General features: G+C 40.7%; 2 protein-coding genes across 10 annotated transcripts in view; both read left to right on the top strand.

The window, feature by feature from the left end:
• The window catches only part of ARHGAP29 (Rho GTPase activating protein 29), a 90,205-nt gene extending 84,059 nt beyond the window's left edge, over nucleotides 1–6,146 (top strand). For all 9 annotated transcript variants that reach the window (XM_042840597.2, XM_065554257.1, XM_065554256.1 and 6 more), the window contains 4 exons: nucleotides 1,859–2,165; nucleotides 2,330–2,438; nucleotides 2,882–3,001; nucleotides 4,285–6,146. In XM_042840597.2, coding sequence (XP_042696531.2) covers nucleotides 1,859–2,165; nucleotides 2,330–2,438; nucleotides 2,882–3,001; nucleotides 4,285–5,192 — 1,444 coding nt within the window. In that variant the 3' untranslated portion in view covers nucleotides 5,193–6,146. The remainder of the gene's footprint in view (nucleotides 1–1,858; nucleotides 2,166–2,329; nucleotides 2,439–2,881; nucleotides 3,002–4,284) is intronic.
• A 1,525-nt stretch (nucleotides 6,147–7,671) lies between these two features.
• Nucleotides 7,672–17,951, top strand: part of ABCA4 (ATP binding cassette subfamily A member 4) — a 128,252-nt gene continuing 117,972 nt past the window's right edge. Inside the window, exon 1 of the mRNA XM_005307557.4 lies at nucleotides 7,672–10,961. The gene's annotated coding sequence lies outside the window, so the exon portion shown is untranslated. The remainder of the gene's footprint in view (nucleotides 10,962–17,951) is intronic.

The raw sequence follows: 17,951 nt of genomic DNA, 5'->3' as shown, positions 1-17,951 counted from the left end.
TGTCTGTCGTAAATATTACAGGGTTTCATTTGTGCATGTAGCTCCATTCATTGTCAAAATTAGTTTGTGTTCCTTAAGGATAAACCACTGCTCTGACCTGAATGTAGACTTTCTGGATGTATTGCCTGAAAATGAGAACCAGCCTCCTGATTTTTTTTCCTCAGAAATAGCAATTGTACCCCATGCTGCACCTCAAACAGAGGGTTTATGTATGTAGCCGTTTGCTGTTGCCAGAGAAGAAATTTTGGCAAAGTGGCCAGCAAAAAAAAAATCTTCCATTTCTTCTGAATTGCTAGTGTTTCTCTGGAAAGAGGCAGGTCTGCATTTGGACGGGCCAGTCAATCATTACATTCAGGCGCTTCAGAGGCAGGTTGGTGTCTTGACCAGCAGGCAAGACATAAATTTATATTTTGTTTATTGAGACAGGCATTTGGTTGTCCCATCCCTGTTGTCAGGCAATGGGTTTTTTCTTTTCCTAACCGGATATGCTGAAAGCTGCTTCCTTAACAATACTGCTGTTTGGGCATTCAACATATCGGGAACACTAAACCTACGCATCTTCATTTTTTGGTTCCCTGGAGCTATGACCAACCACCTCCTGTTCTGTCATTCTACGCTGTTCTGCAAGGTCCTAGCTACCACAGAATCCAACTAGAGCATGGAGGTGGAGTGTGGGGGAGAGGAAAGGAGGGTCAGGTTAACATCAAGTGATGCTGCAGAGTTGCAAAATTTATATAATTTTAAATGACTAGGAGCCACTTTGCATCCTGTAAGCCTTAGAGCAGCTGGAGATGGTCAGGGGAGAATTCTCCCTGTGCAGGGAAACTCTTTGCCTGTTAGAGGTTACTCCATTGTCTTTTCTCACCCCCAGCATATAATGCATTCTGAGGATGGGGCATGGTGGAGCAGAGCTCCACTACACCAATTCTCTATGAGCACAGGGGTCAGGTGGCTCTGAATCATGGAGCCACAACTGACTCCCTGAAGCTACCACTTCACTACATGGGAACGTGGATTGGATACAGTGGGTGAATCAAGATCTTTTTTTTTTTTTAAATGCATGTTTAAAAAAAAAAACCCAAAACTTTGCAGAACTACCTTGTACATTTTAACAACCGTTTTCCAACTTTGCTTTCCCATCCTCAGCATCCGGTCAAGGCTCCTATGGTAAGGCTGATATAAAGTTAGGTTACATGGTAGGGCTCGTTGTTAAACTGGTTGTTAAACTGGTGCATGCTGTTAGATGACAGTTGTCCGTAGAGCTCTCCGGCCACAGCTTCATGATAACCAAGAGAAAGTCAGACTTACTTATCGACTGATTTATCAGCGCTGCTGAGCACCCACAAATATCACTGAAATAAATAGGAGCCAAGGGTACTCAGTGCCCTTGGGAATCAGGTCAAACTTATTTAGGCACCCACTGCTGAAAAGTTTGGCCTTGAAAACATTTTTAAGAAGTTACATATACACTTAAGTCCATGGTTAAGTTTAATGTATTTATTCATCAATAGGAGTGTACAGTACGGTGTGACCAGAATGACACTGATTGACATCTTAAAGGTGAACTGCAAAACTAAAACAAATCTTATAAAAAATATAATAATATGTGTTGGATGTCATCTCCCACATCCTGATTAATGGTATCTGGCACAAGTCACTTCTAATGTACTTTTCATAAGCTGAATTGGAAATGTACTTCCATGCTGAATACTGCCTTCCTGGTGTAGGTAAGAGCACCCAGCCCATGTGTGGGCTTTGTAGTTCTTTTCAGCATAGTTGTTGAAAAATAGAATATCTGTAGTATTCTTTCCAAAGAAGTAAAAACCCTGTATAACCTGACACATTTTCTTTTCTACAGAGTGACTGAACAATCTGATGAAAATAAAATGTCAGCTAGCAATCTTGGCATAATATTTGGCCCAACTCTAATCAGGCCACGACAGACAGATGCCGCGGTTTCACTCTCTTCACTTGTGGACTATCCATATCAAGCTCGGGTGGTAGAGCTGCTCATAACTTACTATGAAAAGATCTTTGATGTTTCGCTGCAGCCACTCTCAACTGCAATTCAGTCTGAAGAAAATGCTGCTCCATTTAAAATTGCTTCATCAACAGGAGAGAGCGAGCCCCAGCAGCAAAGGAAGTCATTTATTGCTGTAAAGGAAGTGAGTAACTGTTGTGAAACTAGAATCGGTATCATGTTGAAGGGTGTGGAATTGAGCTGCATTTTTGAATGTTGCATACATCACTCTGAAATCTTTTAACATTTTAGTCTGGGATATATTTTTCTTAAATTTTCATTCACTTCTGATCTGATTTCTATTGACAGGGCATCCTGCTAATTCCAAGTGAGAGTAAAGCTTCAGAAACTTCTTCATCATTGGAGCAACTAGATGACAGCAAGAACACAAGAGAGAGATCAGATGCATCCATGACTGGTTAGTGGCTCTTCATGAATCTTGGGGCAGTATATTGCCATGTGACCAAATACCAATCATAAATACATTAGGATGAAATACATCTTTTTACTCTGTGAAGATGAATTAAGTGCAAACAAGGGAAAAGTCTGCTAAACTCCCAAAGCTACTTAACATTCACTGTTCTGATGTACCCTTCGTGTTTGTTAGAGGAAGGAAGGACTAAATGCTTCAGGTGACCCTGAAGAAGCCTGTATTCATGGAGCCATATACCTGGTGTGTGTGTTTAAATAAAAAAAATTAAAAAAAAAAAAAAGGCAACAACTCTTTAGTATGTTAGGCTATATTTTAATAGGCTGTTGCACAGTCTTTGGATTGTTGTATTTATATAGGTGATTTCAGCAAAGGGGATGGGGCCCAGCAGCAAAGATGCGTTTGACAGCTGCTTTTCTATTCTTTCCTAGAACGTATCTCACTGCCACTCACTGGAACTAAACAGGAGGACTTTGGCAAGAGGAATTCTCCATCAGAACCCTCAGCTACCACAGTTCTGGATATTAATATTCTTACTCCAAAAGAGCCAGGTTAGCTGCTTTAATTACATAACCATTTTCCAAAGAACATTTTTTGCAGGTCTGCCTTGTGCTAAATAGTTTTTGTGCGAAAAACAATAATACATTTGTACATAGGTATAACAACAACTATTTGCCTGGCAACACACAGCTCTTTTTATAGTAGCAAATAACTAAATTAAAATTTGGGAGAAATGGAGGAGAGGATGGCACTCCAGCAGAAAATATACTTAGTTGTCTAGAGAAGCTAAATGTCTTCTTGGGCGATGCCTCTTTCAACATCTGCCTAAATCTAGGTTAGGTGGTCTGCAGGCCTACTTTCTGGGAGAAGAGTCAGGCAAAACTATGTGCCCCACCACAAATTTGGCCGATTAAAGCCCAGGCCTGGAGCAGTCCATCACCCCTCTCCAGATTCCATGTGTGTATTATCCAAGCTTGTATGGCCCCGTCTAGGAAGACTATCCCAAAAATGAGTAGAGAAGTGTGGGATGCTCAAAGCTCACTCTTGCCAATAACTTTGCAACTCTTTGCTGTGCAATTTTTTCCCCTGCAGCATCCTTTTGTGGCTTACATTATGAAAAAGACAAACTTTACCAGGACTGTGTTCATGACTTAGATCAGATGCAGTAGTCCAGTATTTGTTTTATCTGTACTGGATTTGTATTTGGTGCCTTCAAAAGAAATAGGCTTAGTTAATAAATAATGCAATGAAACAGTGGTCCAGCAGGATTAGTTAGTGTTATCCAGCATGGTGAGGCAAAATCCCTTATTCTTCTGAATAGGCCCTAAAGTACATCTAGATTAAAAAGTGTATTTTTAGGGCTTGTTGCTTTCTGGGGCGGGCGGGGCACACGTTGGTGAGTACTTGGAACTGCACAACCACCTCAGTCTCATTTTAAAATGCATGTATAGTTTCCATGACACTTCATACTTGATTCCATCAAATTCTTGTTCTTTGAGTCCAATGGACTGGAGAAGGGGAAACATACAACTTCTAGGAAATGCTATTTCAACTGTTGTTTTGGTGGTGTGGGGCTTGGTAACAGTGTGGTGGGATTGGTTTAAAAAACACTTGTGGAATTGCAGTCTAACTCCTTAACGGCACTAATGGGTTCTATAGTGACTTGTTGCCTCAATTTTGAGGTCACAAAATTCTAAATAAACTTATTTCCTTTTCTTCAGCTGTCATATGCAGTTAGGTATATTAATAAGTCCAAATGGTCAAAGTTGCACTGAATCTGTGAAGTGTTATCTAGTGAAAATGACAAAGTAAAACTCATTTGTGTTCCCTCTAGGCAATACTGTGACTCCAGTTTCAGACAAAGACAATGAACTGTCTCTCTCTCTAGCTGAAGATGGTTGTAAAGTCAGTAATTTGCTACCTATAAAATCTAGTCGCCATATAACCAAAGTCCTGTTACGATCTCCAAGGACAAAACCAGTTATTCGGCCTGTGAGTTTACCTGTAGATCGAATGCTTCCTCCGTGTGTTTTGAATGAGAGAAACTCAGGAAATGTAGCAATTTTAAGTCCAGAAAAGCTTGGCAGGAGTCCTACCATTGAAGAGGTTTCAGAGCCTAAGGCACTTCCTGCTGTTAATGCCTGTTGCAGACTTTCTTGTTACGACACACAGACTCTGAGGAAAACTTGGGACAAGCAGTATAAACAGTATGATATGACTCCAAGAACAGCAATGATTATGACCAATGTACCCCAGGAGAACCGAGCACATGAGAGTGGGAGTGCATCTGCCTTATCTTCATCCTACAGTGTTGGTAACAATTCAGTGAATGCCATACTTCCCAATAAGCCATACACTGTACCTGTCAGATCTGTGAGGATGACAACAGAAGGGAATGGTCCAGATTCTAATCCTCTTGCTGCTTTCAGACCACCAAGAACTTTGCAGCCACCACCAGGAACTTTTTATAAACCACCTTCTAATAACAAAGCTAAGCAAAATGAGGAGGGTTCTGTTCCTAATGCTTGTGCGGCAGCCAGTGCTAGCTCTGTTCTTGCCCAAGATAACACTGTGAAACTGATCAGGAACTCTGCACTTGTATCAGGTGCTCCTGGACAGCATGCAAATCAACAAAAAATGAGCTCAGAGGACCTTCATCCCGTAGACCTGAAGCCCGCCTATAAGAGACTAAGACCAAAACGTATGCAAGAATTAGAACACAGGGAAGCTCATTTTGTATAGGGCAGCAGATACTTCTTGGAACATTAGTACAGTTTACTGATCTTGTCAATATACATTTTTTTCCCCTCCCCCCCATTGAGGATCCCACTTTTGTGCCATACTGGAAATATATATACACACAACACAACATTTTAAAAGTGGGGGAGGAAACTGTGAAGGAAAAATGAAGTTGAATTTTTTTAATTCAGTACATTTTCATAAAGGTCTATTTAAATGCATTCCCAATGTGGATGGAGCTATAGAAGGTGCATTTGGTAAGACACTGAGCTTCAGTTCCCTGGGTGAAATGAATTATTTATAGCAAGAAATGATTTCTCTTGCATACAGCAATGGAAGGAGCCATTTTTCAATATAAATTTGTACTAAAGATGGAGAGTTTGATGCTCAACTGTTTAAACATAAACCAAAGCTTGTGCTTTGCTCTGTAAAAGCTTCTGTTCAGTTTTCCAGTCTTTGCAATTAAAGCTTTGCTCCTGAATAGATTATACTGGCCAACATGGCCTATAATTGTGTATTATATATGTATATTTTATGCCAATATGTTCATCTGTTGCCAGTTTTCAATGTTGTCACTTTAATGTTATTTGTACAGAAAGATGCACTTACTGAGCTGTAGTAGTGAAAACCAGAAACGACTTCATATCCAGTTACAGGTAGTATAACTTAGTGAGTGAATCAAATACACACAACCTAGTTAGTTCAGATGACCTTCGGGTGTGGTGCTGTCGTTCCCAGTTACAAAATAGCTAGTGCTTTCCCTTGCTGTAGGTCAGTTTCACTTCTTGCCTAGTGTAACTGAAATGAAGAGTATAGTTTTGAGATATGGTGAAATAGGTGAAAATAACCAAAAAAATCAGCATTAGTAGGTGCATCTAATGGTTTTTCACTTTGTATTAAATGTTTTATATGTACACTGCTATATTTGCTTAAAAAATATATTAACTTGTTAACATTTTGCTGACTCCATGGTTTCTGTACTATCTTGCTTTCTTCTAAATTATTAAAATACAGACTCTTGGTCTTTGCTAGGGTTTAGTATCAATACACCTGTACTGAAATACTTTCATGTTTCAGTTTGAAAAAGGAGTCCTTTTTGTTCCTGCTTTAAGAAACTAAAGGTCTCATCAAACTTCCCTTTCTGAAAACAAAACAAACAAAAACCCTGGTGCTGCAGTCAGTGGCTATACCCTGAACTTAGTTTCTGGAACAGAAATGTTAGATTCACAAAGCTGAACTTCCAATTTCCCAGGGAAGCATTTGCAAAACTATGACGCCTCTGGGCAGTTCTGAGATGTCCAGAATTATTTCTTTTTCATTTGAGCACATGGCTTAAAAGGCAGTAGAGCAATTTATATGAGAACCTGGCTAGTAGCAAATTCGGTCTGATTCTGGCAGCAGTAGGCAGGTCAAAAATGACAAGTTAGGAAAGGTTGAAGATTTCTTCTTGAGATGTGAGAAGAGGTTCCGCTTCAAGAAAGAAGAAATAAGCTTGATCTGTGGGCAAAAATAGTAGGTATTCTTGAAAGGACTAAGTGCAAAGTGGTGGACATGGCATAGAGCTAGTGAGAGGATGGTGATAATAAAACTTAAAAAATCTCCAGTAGACAAACTAGAGTGTTTAAATTTAATCATTAAATCTTTCCTCTGCCCCATCTGATATTTTTTTTTCTGCTTTGGGAATGTTTTACATAGATTAGTAAACTGTCTTAATGACTTTTGAAATGCTAATAGAAACTATTTTTCATGAATTTGTAGTACCAATTTGGCAATTACAATTAGTGGTCAGTCTAGTCTAATAGACGATCTCTGGTAATAGTCCATACCAGGTGCTTCTGAGGTGTAAAATCACCATAATGTACATAACTGTGTAACAGTATACCAGGTGGGTCTCCTAACTCTTCTGCCTTTTTTATTCCCTGAAGCTTTATCTTTAGTATTACTGGTCGATTATATCACACCATTCTTTATACCCCCAATTCCAATGTCATGCTCCCGGCACACACTTCCATTCTTTTTGAACACATGAAATCTGGGCTCTGCTACACACCACCTCAGGAAGGCATAAATGATTATCTCCAAGTCTCTCTAGATTGCTTCCATCAGACTTTCATGTTGTAGCATTAATACATATTTACTAGGGTTTAGTGTTCACTTATGACCTGTTACTTTGAATCTGGCATAGTTTTTGGTTTCAAATCCTTTTGCTGATGTAGAGTTGGTCAAAAAATTAAACTGTTTTCACTTAAAAGAGAGAGAACAATTTGCACTCAGTTTTAAAAGGTTAAATTAAATGGGTCATTTTTTAAATTTTAAAAATGTTACGATTACAGCAAACATTATCAAAAATATCAGTCTTTTGTTCAAAAGCACAACTTGTATGGAGAAACAATTTTTGACAATGTCGATAGCTTTCAGGTTTTTTGTTTCTTTTTTTAAGAAAAGGCCATTTTTCAGTGAAAACTTCTAATTTCTAAATTTCAGCCACATCTAGATATCAATACTTTCCAGACATTGCCACATCTTCAACCTTAAAATATCCGCAGCCAGCTTGGTGTAGTATCTACCATAAAACAAATGGTCACCGAACCAAAGGTATTTTGTGTTCCTTTCTAGCACTGAGTGAGGTTTTAGACCTTGTGAAAAAGAATCCTTTAAAAATATCATAGCTGAAGTTTCTAGCACTCCCCTTAGACAAGAGCTATGGAAATGTAACACACGGGTCAGGAGAGCTGACATTCATTTCTGCAGCAGGAAGCTTAGTGGGGTCCTAAATATCCACACCCACATCTCACATAAAATGAGTCATGACATTTGGGGGATGTTCCAAAGAATCAGCTCTATCCCCAAACCCTCAGGCTAGCTCTATACAGTGGGCTGTTATACAGAATGGTGGTTAGGAGTCTATATGGAGGGAATGTGTGGGGACAGCATGGCTTAAAAAAATGAATGCCCGCTCTCCTTGTCTAAAATAACTTCAGCCCTCTCTGAGACTAGCCTGGCTGCTGCTCGCTCAGGCAGTTGCTGTACCATGGGAGAGCACACTATCCTGCACAGTAGCTTCTGTGAGAACTCCCCAATCAACCCATTAGGAATTGATGATTGTGGGGAAACCACCATTTCCTCCCCGCTTCCCCCAGCCTCAAAAACCTAAGGAGACCCATTCTATAGCTAATCAACCAGCACACCACCAGTGCAGATTCACACTGTCAGCCATGCAAAAGTCAGAGGCCAAAGGTCCCTGTGCTTGCTAGGCCCACTGCTGCTGTTAGGAAACATTGACTAATGGGGAAGCAACACAGAGGAACTTCCATGAGGTGTGAAAGGGGGAGTCCTAGAGACGAGGAGAGATTGGAACAGGGCCTGGGGACAGATGGATTTGGGAGTAGGGGAGCGTATAGAACTGATGGTGCAGGAAAGTACAATTTCACTGACAGATGCACAGCAGATAGCTGAAAATGGTGAACCTCTTAGACTTATTGAAAAACTGACTGGACAAGGCCAGTTTCCTCCTGAAAGAGTGATCCCTTGATCTGTGTTCCACTTACCCTATTGGCCAAAGCTGCTTCAGATGGTGTTTCAAATGGGGAGAAAATTAGGGTCTTTCAGTGTGTGAGAATGTGGCTGACTGTGTACAAGAGAACAGATTCATGTAAGTTGTGTATGCTCACTAATGTACTAAATCCTGAACTGTAACCTTGTCCAGCAATAAACAAAGGAAAGCCATTCCTACTCCCTCCTCTAGTTAGCTAGCCACAATGCAGGGCTGCCTAGTTTCCACACACACACACAAAAAAGTGCACGGTGTCTATGAAATGTATTGGGCTCCCACAGCATAACTGATGAATGCTAGGTACAGTTTCCACTCCAAGTGCATTAGTTATATTTCTTCCTGACAAAATATGGAGAACTATTTCTCTATATTCTCCATATTGCCAGACAGTGAAGAGTCCACCCAAATTCTGCACTGACTCATGCTCCTGGTAACCCTGCAGCACATATCCAGTGGGAGTAAGTTATACACATTAGACGCTACTACAACAAAGGTTCAATCACCTGCTAACCTCCATGCAATGGTAGAGCCTCCCAAAAGGAGGCCAATGTCAGAGTCCAGCTAATCAGCAGCTGGAGACTTATGAATATTTGAGAACTCGGGTCCTTTCTTGCCAAGAAATGTTTTTTTAATGAAATCTGCCACTTTCTAGGTAGCCAGTGTAAAGAATCCAGGGAGAGTTTGGCGGTATGACTGCTCAATCTTGTGGGAAAGATTTCTGTGACCATTTTGCAAGGCTATTCTAGCACAAAGCTGTAATATAAAACTGCATTATTTACAGTTATTGGTGTAAATTCATTGCTTTCACAAAATAAAATTGTCATTTAAATTTGTTTTTAAAGTATTTGGACTAATTTCTGTTCACATTTCCCTGTATTTATGAAAATACAACAAACTGGTTCACCTTTTCTTTTTTTTTTTTTTTTAAGTTACTTGAAAATCTTCCCCCCCTTTTGTGTAATTTAGAAAAAATCTTGTACTCTAGGTTTCATCTGGTTTAAAAAATATAATTTGCCATTATTCTATCACCTGCTGTTTGTGTAACAGTAGTGTTTAGGAAGCCCAACTGAGATGGGAGCTCAGTTGTGCTAGAAAGTCCTTGCCCTAAGCTTATTATCTAAACAGGCAAGATAGAGGGTGGGAGGGGAAATAGATGCACAGAGGTAAAGGTCACGCAGCAAGCTAGTGGCAAGTCAGAAATAGAGCCTAGTCCTCCTGACTCCCAGTCTCCTAGACCAGTGTTTCTTGAGTGGGTCATGACCCCAAAGGGGGGTCACACACAAAAAATCGGGATTATGAGGTGCAAACAAATTCTCACTCTCTGCACACCCTCACCCTTCGAGCGGCAGTATTCTGTCAACATCTCAAGACACGCACACCCATTGTTAGCATGGATACATTTTACTTGTTCTGTAAATATAATGGGGTGGGGGATTGTGACAAATATTAACTTCAAATAAGGGGTCACCACCCTGAATAAATTGAGACGCTGCCCCTCTTACAAACCTTGCAGAGAAGATTTTGGCTTTGTTTTTAACGGAAGATGCTAATTTTATATATAATTTCTTTAGGTTTTAATGCAAATCTCATAGGGAATATTCAACGCAATTAAGAGCTTATCGTAATGACTGAACTGCCTTTATGGTATTACCATAAGCTTGCCAAGTGCGGTAGGGCTTGGGGTCAAAGTGTTGCTATCCTGTGGGCAAGCCCTTTGGCAAGCTGTTTTCCATGTGCCTGATTTGCACGGTAATTACATTCTCTCTAGTTATACTACACTTACCCAGTCCTGCTGGAGCTTTGGTAGAGTGCTGATTTCCATAACTTCCTGACCTAATTAGTCATGACTACTCTGTTTTGCAGGGGTCCCTAATGCTACTGGCGCTGTAGTCCTGAAGCCCTTGTTTCAAATGTAGCATTTGTTCAGGTCACAAGACAATTCTCAAGAAAGGATCAACTTTCTGGTGCAGGCTTCATAGTATGTGCACAGCGTACATCATATGTTTGTTTTTCATGCAACGGCGCTTACACTCTCAGACTGAGTTGTTCCACATCAAGCTGGGGATTAAAACAATCTCCTTACAACTGAGCTGTGTTATTTTGCAAGCGTTAACTGCTCCTAAGAGATGCATTCCTTTCCAGCCATGCTGAACATCCCTTCAGAAACCTTTTAATTTCCTCTAGCAGGGCAATGCTCTCCATGCCTCTTCGTACATGAGGTAAGTTGGTGACTTTTCCAAGCTTTTATTGTTACTAGTTAAATCCTGGCTTTTTCTTGCAAATTCATGAATTCTTTAGTTTCTGTACTCTGGCAAGGGCCTAATTGAGTCAATTTGAATGCGGACTTCACATGCTCTGTAAAGCGCTCAGAGTGTGGTAGGGAAATGAGCAAACCAATTCAGGGTTCAATTGCAAAAGCTTTTTGAGTGTTGTCTATTAATGATATGCTGCTACTTATACAAAAAATGAAAACAACAAAACCAAAGTGGGTGGTATAAGTACAACTTCCAGGAGGAGGCTGTAGAGGCCAACTTCTCTGTACAAAAGTTCATTTCTAGTGCAAATGTTACTTTGGGAGTCCATTTCTATGACGGTGATACAAAGGAATCTGGAAAAATCTTAATGTTTGCGACTCTAAAATAGAAAGGAACAGCCCTCGCCATTCAAAGGCATCAAAGGTCAACAGTGTTAAATAGCGTGGGCAAATCCTGCTTGCTTTCCTCACACAAAACGCAACTGGCCTGAATGGAACCATTCTTGTGTAAAATCAGGCTTTGGCCATAAGCAAAGAACAGATACACTATGTGTGCATCAAGTATGCTTTGGACTTGTTTTACAAGTATGTGCCCCGTCCATGTATGGAGCCTCTATATTGCCCAAGTCTCCGGGTATACGCTGCAGGAGGAATCAGTTTGTGATGCTAAGTTGGTCCTTGTTGTGACGTGCAGTGGATTCAGTAGTAATGGAGATATTCTATCTCCTAGAGCTGGAAGGGACCGTGAAAAGTCATCGAGTCCAGCCCCCTGCCTTCACTAGCAGTGACCAGGTACTGATTTTGCCCCAGATCCCTAAGTAACCCCCTCAGGGATTGAACTCACAACCCTGGGTTTAGCAGGCCAATGCTCAAACCACTGAGCTATCCCTCTCCCGGTACTCTGATTGCTCAATTCTTAAACTTCTGTCTTTAGAAGGAGGTTTCCTTGGCCCTTTCCTCCTTCTCTTTACTGATTTTGTATCAATGATCTCTTCACATTGTTATATCAGCAACAATGTGCACAATATGGGTCCCATGAGCTTCTCTGCTCCCCCTTCCCCTTTCTTCCACTCCCTTCATTTCCTTCTCTCTCTCGTCTCCATGTTTACTTCCACCTGGCTTCATATCCCTGTAATGCCCTCTCTAATCCAGCCCAGCACAACTCCACCCCCTCCTCCTTTAAGTCTCTCTTTACGTGCTTCTTCAAGGCTTAAGAAGCACTCCAGCCCACCCCAAGGGAAGTGGTCACAAAATACATAAACCCCTCCAAAATTGAAAAAGACAAAATGAATGATACAATATTCAAGAAACTTATGAAACCAACAAGATACATCACCGCTCTGTCACTTGCTTTGTGTTACATCCCATCCTCCATCTGTATGTTGTCCATTTAGATGGTAAATCCTTTGGGGCAGTGATCTATGATATGTAGACATTTTGCTTTTTAAATATTTATCTATAGTGTTAGACAGTACCTTACTGACCTGCTGTGACTCCAGGGAGAGGAATGGATTATCATTTGCTCTTTCTGAAAATTGATCAGAACAGATCTGAGTTGAAGCCCATACTCCCTTGATGCCCTTTGTTTTACAGAGATGAACAAATAGTGTCTAAAGCCCACCTCCCCGGGGTTAGAAGCGAACACATTCCTAGTATTCAGATAAATTTTTAAAACTCGAAAGATTTTCTGCTCATACTTGCATGTCTAAAATGAATTGCTTCAGAAGAAGGGAGGTTCCTTTTGGATGATGTAGGGTCATGCTGCACTGAGGCATCTGCCCAGGCACAGACACAGGGAAAATGGCTCCTAGCTAGGCTTGTTATTAAGTTGTTACAGGTCTTTTTTGTGAAAGTGAAAATAGCCTTTGTCTATCAGTTCTCTACCCTTAACCTTCATGTCTCCCATATAATGTTAAAATAAGATGTACTTGGTTTGATGTAGGGGCAAAAAAGGAAAAATTTCTGTGTGCTCATCTCACCTGTGCTGCAAAACCTCCAGGCTGGCTGGGATTCTGGAATTTAAAAGGAATTGCTGGGGCACCTAACTCCCTTAAACTCCGTTGGAAGCCCTAGCCCCAGTGAGCACGTGTACATAGGGAATTGGCATGTGTACATACCTTTATGTATACAGCTTAGCTCAGCAAAATGTGCAAGCACTTATTAAAATGTGGGTCCATATGGGGCTAGGAGGGGGCAGGGGTCCTGACCTCTATGCCTGCAAGACAAGACATATAGTAACTAATTGTATGGAAGCTATAAAAAAGTGGCATTGTCTCTGAGACTGTAGAACACTGGCCGCCTTTGTTCCACTACCACACAGAGGGGTATATTAACTACAGTACTACCATGAGATTGTGCAACACACACTTCATTTTTTCTAATTTTTTTCCTGCTTGTGCTTATCTTAAAAACAGCAGGGATGTGAACTCTTGTCTTCCCTAGATTTGCTGGAGGGCTGTCTCCTAAATTGATTGGACTCATGACACTTACGGAAATTTCCTTTTGCAAACTGAAGGAATAAAAGTGTCCCAGTAATACGCTGCCATTTTAAAAATAGCTTCTTTGTTAAAATTGTGGCATGTCTGGAATACATGATGGGGTGGGATGGTTTAAAGGTTTTACTGGGACTCAGGGTGACCAGCATGACTCACTTGTGGTTTTGTAATTTATAAGTCATGCGGCCACCCCAAACTCATGCATGTAATGTGTGAACATGTGTATATACACACAAATCATGGAGAGCTTTACACCATCCCTGACAAGAATAGCACAAGGGCTATCTTCAAATGTGCATTTACGTTATATGCACTTATTATAGTCTATTTACTTTAAGTGGAATATCTCATTTACTAACAACCAATAAAGGATGGTTCAGAAATCCTTAATAATAAGATGCTGACTGTAGTGGGGCTAGCTAAGAACCTGTATTCAAACTATAGGTGCTATCAGTTTGAGTTTGCCTATCCCGGGTGTGTATTGAAATGCTCCACAAAAACATTTCATGTTTTTTCTCACAAATCCCACCTTTCACACACAGCAGAAGTAGGTCACATGCACAGCCTAGGCAAGGGAACTGAAAAGCAAATGCATCCCACCTTCCAATGTGATGGTATTATCTCATTAGGGCGATTACAGTTTAATTTAATCCGTTTGTCAGATGCAGCCTTCTGTGCAGGCATGCAGTCAGCAACCAGTGCCTCCTTTCTCAGAACAATTGACTTTTGGAAGTTTAATGTTCGTTTGTTGAATGTGTGAAGTAGTGGATTGTTGACGGCCTTGGAGACTGAGTCATCTGCTTATCCGCAGAACAGGTGTAGCACAAGGCAGAAGCCATGCAGGTTCCCCCAATCTGCATTGCAAATGTATCTCACCCTGGCCTGAACCGACCTCTATCTCCAGGCCTCGATCCACCCCTCATCTCTTTGCTGAGCCTACAGCAAGGGTGCCCAGTTGTAATCTGAACATCTGTTCAACCAAAGTTGAACCAGGACCATCAAACTGATGGTAGAAGTCCCTGAATGCCCTGCATCCACACATTGTTGCAGTTACAGTGCCATGGTTCCTGGCAAAACTCCATGATGCAACAGCTTGTGCAAGATTGTGAAAAGCCTTGGGAGCCCAGTAAAAGGCCTGACTCCCCATTTCTAAGTCCTTTTCTCCCTTTCTCTTGGTCCTTACTCAGCAAGAAATGCTTCACCTGGGGCACAAGGTTGAGGCAGTGGAGTAGGTTGTGGCAGTGCCTGTGGAGATCCAGAGGCTGACATGAGCAGCTGATGCTGCAATGCTTGTGTGCCCCAGCTCATAGCGATTTGGAGCTATGCAGTACGTGTTTGTTTTGTGGAGCACTGCTTTCGGTTCTAGACCACTGGGCAGAGACTGGTCAGGACTGAGTTGTTCTTGAGACTTGGGATGAGCCATCCAGGCCTACTATGTAGCTTTTATTTACTAAACTGTAAATGAATAGAGTAGGACACAATTTACCACTGATCTTCTTGAATGCACCTCTGTGGAGCTCTGAGTCAGAACACCGGTAATAGTCCGCTTCCTTAGAGCTCTGTTAGCTCGAATGCTTGTCTCTCTCACCAACAGAAGTTGGTCTAATAAAAGATATTACCTCACCCACCTTGTCTCTCTAGTATCCTGGGATCGATGTGGCTACATCAACACTGCAGTCAGCTTCCTGTCAGCCTGATATACTGTATTCTTCAGTGAGCTTGTCGCTGGATTATGGAAGAAATGTTGGTAACTTTAAAATCTAGAGAGAAGAGTAGGATGGAGAGTGGACTTCATCAGCCTACAGAGAGAGACATTGGCTCTCCAGCCATATTGTGTGGCCTCTACCTTTATTTCTTCCTGTCCCTACCTCTACAGAGTAATGATCCATGAGGAAATTGAAAGGCTGACAGAGAACAAACTGACCTTATCTTACAGGTATTTCTGGAAAGCATTGAATGTCAGACCTGAGAAACGCGGGGGCACAATGGAAGCAAAACTGAGGTATAAAGTGAACCTGTCTGGAATCCTTAGCTTGGGTAATATGGCAACAGAAGTGAGTTTTGAGAGTACACATCCATCCAATATGTCAATTATATTTAATGTCCTTTATGGACAATTGAATCTCCAAGTTACTGGGCCTGAACATCAATTGGATCTGATTTATCTACAGAGCCTACAAAATTCCCACCAGACCACTAGGTTGTAGTGGAAAAAGGTGAGACTTATGCCACTTTATCAGATACCTAGAGCTCAGACAAAGTGGTGAAAGCTGTACGGACTGATGAGATTTTTATATAAGAGCAAAAGATCCTTTCTTTCCTCCGATCTGTCTTGTCAAATATCTAGAGGGGAATTTCTGGCACTTCAGGCAATTTGCTGTTTACGTTCTGAAGGGTGGTGATCATGTACAAGAACAATTTTGGGGGGAACGGGAATTTCTCAGAATTAGTGAACAAGTAAACTATTGCTAAGCAAATGGAGGGGAAGAAATCTGCAATGGATATTCTGTTGCTCAAATTCCTAAAGCAGAGTTGAGCATGCTGTAGATATTCTTTAAACTTACAGTTGTTTCTATATTGCTTAGAGATACACTGATCAGCCCTTGATAATGTGGAGTCATTGATAGTGTAATGTTTTATAAGGGATCCCTTGCTAATCACTGAAAAAGTGGCTTTACTACCTGGCTCCAGGATGAGATAAGGGAAAGCCATTGCTTACTGCCCAGGAGCCAGTTGAGATGCACTAATTCTTATACACAATATCCTTAACTCTTTTCTAAACCCTAGTACTGCAGATCTCAGATGAAGTACAGTATAGACATTTCTTGACTCGTCATATGACTGTCTTCAGCCAATAAGGGACAGGGTTTTCTTTCTAGGATATGAAAATCATTCTTCTACTCTGTAATAGGCCAGCAAAGAAAACCGAACAAGAGCTGTTATTTTTTGATTTTCCTATAAGCAGGAACCTTGGAAGAGATTTCCCACGCTGTGCTAATACTCTTGTGATAGAACTATTTTATTTTTCTTGGCCCTTTTGTCAAGACTCCTGAAAGGGAAATCACATCCTGTAAAAGGAAAATTAACAAAGTACAAATGAACACATGCAATGTATCTAGCTCACATCCTGTGTGTGCGTGAGCATCGGGAGGGAGCTAAGTAGCATTCTAAATAGTAATGGACATGAATTTGCACTAGCTTTTTATTAAAAACTGAATTACCCATTTGTAATTTGTTCCCCGCATTACCCTCCCCCCCCCAATCAACAATTCAAGCTTTAACATGCTGGAGAATTGTATTTCTTCTAGTATTTGCTATTGGAAGCTGACAATTCAGATTGCTCATTAATACAACCATTTCAAGTCTACACTGATTTTTCTGGCTGGCATGCTGCCTTTAAAACTGAAGATAGAGCAAAACTAATCTCATTAGAAGTTTGCATACCTCTGAGCCTGACTTCTTTCTCCATGATTTTATTTATAGTATTTTGCTCTATTTGACCTAATAGGGCCTGTAGCTGAAAACTTACAATTCTCTTCTTTCTGTAGGTCTCGCCAAACCTCCAGGCAGGAGGAAGGAATACTTAGGGGATACCCTGGGTTATTCTAAACTAAAGTTGTCCTGCTGTAGAATCTGAGATCTGTCTCTCATCTCATTTCTCTGCCTAGTCTTTATATCACTAAGACTTTTTCCTATGCAGGAGTCTTAATCTCAGCCTGTGTAAATTATAATCATCTAAAAAGGCCAAGTTCAAGGCAATCTAGCACCCACATCTTTAAAACTATTCATTTTTTAAAATAGAAAATTGAGGTTCTTTCCTTTTGTAAAGCCTTTACTAATGATGATGCTTTTGGAAGCAAAAATATATTCTCCTTCATCTTCAGAAAAACTGGAGCCATTGTTGAAATGTGACTTAATAGCTGATTGTTATCTTCCTTCTTCTGTTTTCTGTGCCAAAAATACTTCAGGTATTAATGTCATAAAGGGAACTTTAATAGTTTGTTTTAGGCCAAGAGGAAAAGTCCCTTTAAATTCTTCTTTTAATTCTTCGGCATTAGTGGATTCTTGACACTGTCAAATGAACAATTCAGTGGTTTATTCCTGTCTTAATAAGGGATTCCTTTGGGAATTTCCATATGATCATTAGCTTGTCCCTTGTTAATGAGTCCTTCCCCTGATAAGGAACGCTTGTATTATGACTTTTTCGCTACTACCATCAGCAAGTCTAACTAGCCAATTACATTTCTAAGCAGGGTCTGGATTACCCCATTTACTGCCCCTTCTCTTCCCCAAGATTATTCCTGCTGCTGGAAATCTCAACGAGATTCAGAACACAGTGGCAAAAAGACCTAGATCTCCCAGGATGAATGTAATTGTCCTGTGTGGCAGTCCTCACACTGCTTATATTCTTCTTCTTTTACAAGTTCCCTTTGCTGACAATAGCAAGATAGAGTATAGTG

The sequence above is a fragment of the Chrysemys picta genome, chromosome 8 (assembly GCF_011386835.1).
Source record: "Chrysemys picta bellii isolate R12L10 chromosome 8, ASM1138683v2, whole genome shotgun sequence".
NCBI lineage: Eukaryota > Metazoa > Chordata > Testudines > Emydidae > Chrysemys > Chrysemys picta.
Note: the sequence above shows the minus strand (reverse complement) of the source record. Positions and strands in the feature narration are given on the sequence as shown.